Source organism: Curcuma longa, chromosome 9, assembly GCF_044706935.1.
Source record: "Curcuma longa cultivar G26 ecotype Majalengka, Jawa Barat chromosome 9, ITB_CL_G26_1.1, whole genome shotgun sequence".
Lineage (NCBI taxonomy): Eukaryota > Viridiplantae > Streptophyta > Magnoliopsida > Zingiberales > Zingiberaceae > Curcuma > Curcuma longa.
This window is the reverse complement of record NC_133869.1, coordinates 2,876,804-2,882,656: the sequence shown is the minus strand read 5'-3', so window position 1 is coordinate 2,882,656 and position 5,853 is coordinate 2,876,804. Positions and strand designations below refer to the sequence as shown.

The window sequence follows — 5,853 nt, the reverse complement described above, 5'->3', positions numbered from 1 at the left end:
GCACTAGGTCTGGCTCTAGAGTTTCAATGTTTGACAATACATCTAGGTCTGGTCAGTTTGACCAAGGGTTGATCCAAATAAGACCTGATATTTGGATGTGAGTGAAGTCTAGTCAGGTCAGTTTGACCAGATGACTAATGAGAAGTCCTAGTTACTAGACAGTGAAAGTCCTGATCTGGAAGATTGAGCAAGGAAGTCCTGGTGAGTGAAGCTAGGCAGGGAAAGTCCTAGTTGTAGGCTAGGTAAAGAAAAACCCTAGTTGTAGGCTAGGCAAAGGCAAGTCCTGGTTTGGAGGATCAGGCAGAAGTCTTAGCAAGGTCAAGTGCACCAGGTGCAAGTCTATGCAGTGTCGAAGGACCGGGAAGCATGGCCAAAGTCCAAGCGAGTAGGATCAGGAGGACCGGAGGCTTGGTGAAAGTCTAAGCGGTCAGGAGAACCGACACCTAGCAGTAAATTCCTGAGGGCTGAGGACTATAGCTAAGCGGGAAGTCCAACAAGTCTGGAGGACTTGTTGGCAAAGTCTTCTGAATGGAGTGGGTAAGGGCGCGTTCCTAGTGTGGGAACAGTAGGCGTCAGACTAACCCAAGATTTCGGTAGAGATCCAAAATTAGACCTACAGAGTAAGGTTTAGGTTGCTTGCATGTTTGTATGATTGTCTTGCAGGAACCAAAAGCTGAAAGCAAGATAGAGAAAGCATAAGTGAAGCAAACAGAGGCAGCTGAACCAAGTCCGGGTCAACTCAGGTCAAACCTGAGTCAATTGGATCCAAGCGACCCTATTTGAGATCCCAGTCGATCGGACGGTTCAGGCGATTGGATTGTGGAATCCAGGCGACTCAGGTTCGGATAAATGTAGCAGAAGTCAAAGGCTATCCAAATCTCCCACGTCAGCACGAAGTCGACCGAAAGGGAGAGTCCAGTCGATCGGAAGTGCTGAGTCAGCTACGAAGATAGTGGATCGACAGTCTACGTGGAATTATCTGGATAGGATTTCCAGTCGCCTAGAAGAGACTATATAAGGAGGGTGAATGTGTACAACCAAAGACAACAACTACAAGCTATCCCCCTCAACTAGTGGTGATTCTAAACGCAAACGGGGCCAAACTCTTGCAATTGGGGAAAATCCAAGAGGGGTGCGTGGCGCTCGGGACTTCCAGATCGACGACCAAGAGTTTGACTTTATTTCTTTATCTTGTTTTCTGCTTTTTGTGTTTTTATTTATCTGGACTGTAAGATGAGTTTCTCCGCCTCTGAACGAACATTCGGAAAGGAGACCACTAGTGGACTGGCATCTCCCATACATAGGCCTTGGACGTACTAACCCTAGGGATTAGGAACCAAGTAAAATCTGTGAGTCCCCTGTATATATTTCTAATATCCGTTGCTTAGTATTTCTGATAAAACGAACGAATGAAAAACGCGATGACTGCGCTATTCACCCCCCTCAAGCGCGCATCCATGGTCCTACATTCTAGTCACAGTGGCTGATCACAGGAGAAAGATTTCGATGCCTCCCTCCCTCTCTGAATTTGCGATTTGGCCGATCGGTCTTCTTCTTTGCTTGTGCGTAGGAAAGGGTTTTCTCCATCGTCGATCGAAGAACCCTAATTTAATTGCCTCTTGCTTGCGTGCTTCCTTGTGAGAAAGGGTTCGTTGCTAGAGTTTTTTAAGCTTGTCCAAGATTGCGCTACCCCTTTCTGGTGGGAAACACTAGAAAATCCGTTCCGGTGAATTCTTGCATAACAAAAAAATTTTTGGAAACGGATTTAAGTTGCCCTCATAGTCGATCAAACAAAGTTTGATCGACGCATTTAGATCATTGGGCTCTTGTGTTTGGTTTACAGGATCCATGGAGAAGAAGAACAATTTATTAAAGCAGAAACATAAATTATACCTCTTCTTTGCGGGATGTCTAGAAGGAGTGGATGACCCCTTGATCTTCTGCTGTATATCCTCTCCTCTTCTCGAACGTTGTGTGGACAACGATCCTTCGAGATGATTCCACCAAGTCTCTTCTCTCCGATGGCAAGCAAGCAAGCAAAATCTTCCTCTTCCTTTCCTTCTCTTATTTCTCTCCTTCCTTCTTCTTCTTGTCGCCGACCCTAAGGGAAGAAGGGAGCTTGGAGCGCCGGCCCTTAAGGAGCAAAGGGAAGGCTAGGGGCGCCGGCCCTAAGGGAGGAAAGGGAAGGAGGAAGTGGGCACCGACCCTAAAGAGAAAGGAGGGGAAAAAGGAGGGGGGCACCGACAACTTAAGAAACAAGGGAAATATTATTTCGCCAAGAATTTATTTCTCCTTTGCAAGCCTCCTCTTTTATAGCTTAGCCATCATAAAAATTTAAGAAAGATTTTAATAAATTTTCGTATCCAGATTTAATTAGAAAAAATCTAATAAAATCTTTAAGAAGAATTTATTAGAAACAATCTAATAAACTTATCTTATCTAGATTTATTTAGAAATAAATCTCTTAATAAAATTTGAAAAATTAAATATATATTGGAATTTAAAAATTAGTATAAGATTAATTAATAGGAACAAGAAAGGAGTGCCACTGAATAAGTTATAATAACACTAGTGTTAAATATGGATGATGAAATATGTCTGCTCCAACTAGTTTTTTTTACTGTGTAATGTCAAAAATATAAAAATGGTTCACTTAATAATTTATTGTTAAAGCGAGGCCCCAATGAAAGTCTAATACAAGCAAGCATGTGTACAGAATGTTAGAGCAAAAAACATGCTTAAGCTAATCACTAAATCACTACAAGATTATGGAACTTTGATAGGTAGCTATAGAAGCATGGCATAGGTTGTCATATTTGAACAGCAAAACAGAAGAAATAAGAAGCTGAGGAATTCAGTAGAAGATGGATCTTGGCCAAAAAGAATAATCCTGCTAATGAGAGTGCATCACCAAATTAACACTAGTCTGAAATGAATAGCATGATCATGTATAATTAATTGCATTTAAAACAGTTAACAACAATCTGTACCTACCTTCTACCGTTTGACCCATTGAAAGCTCTTCCTTGCTTTAGCTTTGCCAGGCTTCTTTCGTTCAACTACGCGTGGATCGCGTGTTAAATAACCCGCTGCATAAACCGCACAAGCAACATGATCAGTCAGAAAGAAAGAAAGTATAGACAGAGCCTCAATCTACAACAAATGATTCATAAGCAGTTTAGAATACAATGCTGAAAACTACAAATTGGATCTGTGTATTAGTTATGGCAAGATGTTGTTGGGGCATTTACCAGCTTTTAGGTAAGGTCGAAGGCCTGGTTCCCAACATTGCAATGCTCTGCTGATTCCCAAGCGGATGGCTCCAACTTGACCTGAGAATATGACAAGCTGCTGAATCAAATCCTATGCATTATAAATGCATACAAATATCATGTCTCACAAAATTAATCAAATCCAACATGGTGATTTTTCTAGTTTTAACTAAAATTTTCAAACCAGAATGGTGAATTTAGGATATAACCACGCAAAAATGTTAGATCGCATATTCTCAGAGTTACTTACCAGAAACCCCACCCCCTTTAACAGTGCAATTTACATCCCAGAGACCAAGAGTCTTTGTGACAGTGAAAGGTCTGAGAAGTTCTGCTCGGTGATCAAGAATGGGAAAATAAACATCAAACTGCTTGTCATTTACAATGAACGTCCCATCACCAGGTTTAATCCATACACGAGCTACGCTGCATTTCCTTCTCCCTGTTCCATATGCTCTACCCTTTTCATCCACCTGACGAACTCTAGATTTTGCAATCTCCTCTTGTTTCTTACGCTCAATTTCAGTTCTTGTTGATGTTGCATTCATCTTTGCAATTGCTTCCTCTTCTATTTCCTTAAGAGGAGGTAATCCTGGAACACCCGTTACATCCTTCAATATAATCAAACTATCAATCATATCATCTGTGATCCCTGATGCTTCAGTTAGATCTCCAAATGCATGTTTTGGACCTGCCATTTTGAATGTCGAAGTAAAGTAAGCAAAATGAGTCAATAGAAATTTAAACAAGTCTTTCTAATACACATTGTGTACTGTAGGAATATAGTTGAAGAACAAGAAATGACAATGTAGAAATTCATATTAAAAGATTTGCAACAAAAATCTAAACCCAGAAAATTATTCATGCTTAGAAGTAATCTAGATTGATGCTAGATGAACAAAAAAAAATGCTTTGGGCTACCTTCCAGAATATCTAATAGCTCCTTCTCTCGCTTCTCAAGTTGCCGCTGCTTCTGCTCATCGCTCGACTTCTCTAAATCCTCTACGCTATCGTTGAACAGGCTCGATCTTTCATCATCGCCACCCAATGACCATGGCTTGTATCCCTCGGCCGTCTCCCACTCCTCCACCCCTAATCCTCCAAGCCCGTTCTCGTTCGCCAGAGTCTCTCCATCGAGGCCATCAAAAATATCCCCTTTATCAACTTTCCTGGAGCCCTTTCCCCATTGATCCGTGATTCCGGCTCCAGCGTTGACCGCCTCGGTTCCAGAGGGTCCCGCGGCGTCATCAGAAATCCCCGCAAGGTCGCCCTCGTCCGGGAAAAAGAAACCACCCTCGTCCTCCTCGGGGGTTAATTTCCAGTCGCCGCCATCGTCGCGACGCCCGCTAGAGAATGCCTTAGCGTATTGAAAGAAAGCGGAATTGGACGGAGGGAACATAGGAGAGGGAAGACGAGGAACAGACAGAGGCGGAGGCGGAGGCGGAGGCGGAGAGGGGATGCAGCGAGGGTGGAAGGAAGCTACAGCAGTAAGGAAGCGAAGAGGCTGGCGAAGAGAGGCACAGCGGGAGAGCATTTTTAGCGAGCTGCGTCTGCTGCGAGCTTCCTGGCGCACGGTGAAATGTTAGGGTTTAGGGGCCGAGGCGGATACTATTTTGAGAAAATCCCCTTATTGTTTTCAAAATGCCCATATGTGTTTGTTGTTAGCAATTTAATCCCTATCCTTTATTAGAATGGACAAAAATCAAATAGACGTTTTTTTTTCCAAAATTAAAGTAGAGCACACCACTCGATATAAAATAAAATAACAATCTTTCAGTATTATTCTTATTATTATCTTATTTATATCTTTCATTTAAAATCTAATTCAATCAGATATATTATAACAACTACAATATTATATATATCGTAACAACTATGATATTATAACTGATATAACTATAGCAGTTATACCTTGTAATTGTAATCATTACAGTATTACAATTGCTATAATTATAACAATTGTAGCTTGTAGTTATAACAGCTATAGTTTCGCACCGACTACCACAATTACTATTGTAATAGTAATTATAGTAGTCACTACGAAACCGTATCTACTACTAGAAAATAACGATAAATAAAGAGAATTAAAATTTCTTGAGCTTCCAAAAAACCTTTAAAAAATATTTTAGACTTAAAACTGGATCATTATGGGCTCCATCCATTAATAATTGTATATCACTAAACGAATCTCGATTAGATATATTATGTATTTCATAAAAAAAAGTTGCTTGTCACAATGGACTCCGGTCACAAATTTGTGATGGGAATCTACACCATTTGATTTTAAAGTTAAGATTAAATCCAAGCCGTAGATTGAATGGGTGATTTACTTTAGGGTTTAGGGTTTAGGGTTTAAGATTTAGAGTTTAGGATTTAGGTTTAGAATTTAGGATTTAGGTTTAGGATTTAGGATTTAGGGTTTAGGGGTTTAAGCGATCAGCCGTTGATTTTAAAATTGAATTGTCCAGATTTCCGTCATAAATTCCTGATGGGAATCGACGGATCCCAACTGATTTCATAATTCAACTCGAAATAAAATTATCATCCCTCAAAATTACTTTAACATTTAATAATAACTATG

General features: G+C 40.6%; 1 protein-coding gene across 3 annotated transcripts; it reads right to left on the bottom strand.

Annotated features, from left to right (window-relative positions):
• Positions 1–2,683: 2,683 nt before the first annotated feature.
• On the bottom strand, positions 2,684–4,859 carry LOC141835040 (small ribosomal subunit protein uS9m-like). 3 transcript variants are annotated; one of them, XM_074722464.1, is made up of 5 exons: positions 4,194–4,859; positions 3,523–3,963; positions 3,252–3,332; positions 2,994–3,089; positions 2,684–2,886 (listed from the first exon to the last, which is right to left on the bottom strand). In XM_074722464.1, the coding sequence occupies exons 1-4, from the start codon at positions 4,804–4,806 to the stop codon at positions 2,998–3,000; spliced, it is 1,227 nt and encodes a 408-aa protein (XP_074578565.1). In that variant the 5' UTR covers positions 4,807–4,859; the 3' UTR covers positions 2,684–2,886; positions 2,994–2,997. The 3 variants fall into 3 exon arrangements, with proteins under 3 accessions (XP_074578565.1, XP_074578564.1, XP_074578563.1); XM_074722463.1 differs by having other exon boundaries at positions 2,684–2,893; positions 2,995–3,089; XM_074722462.1 differs by having other exon boundaries at positions 2,684–2,890; positions 2,995–3,089.
• Positions 4,860–5,853: the final 994 nt, after the last annotated feature.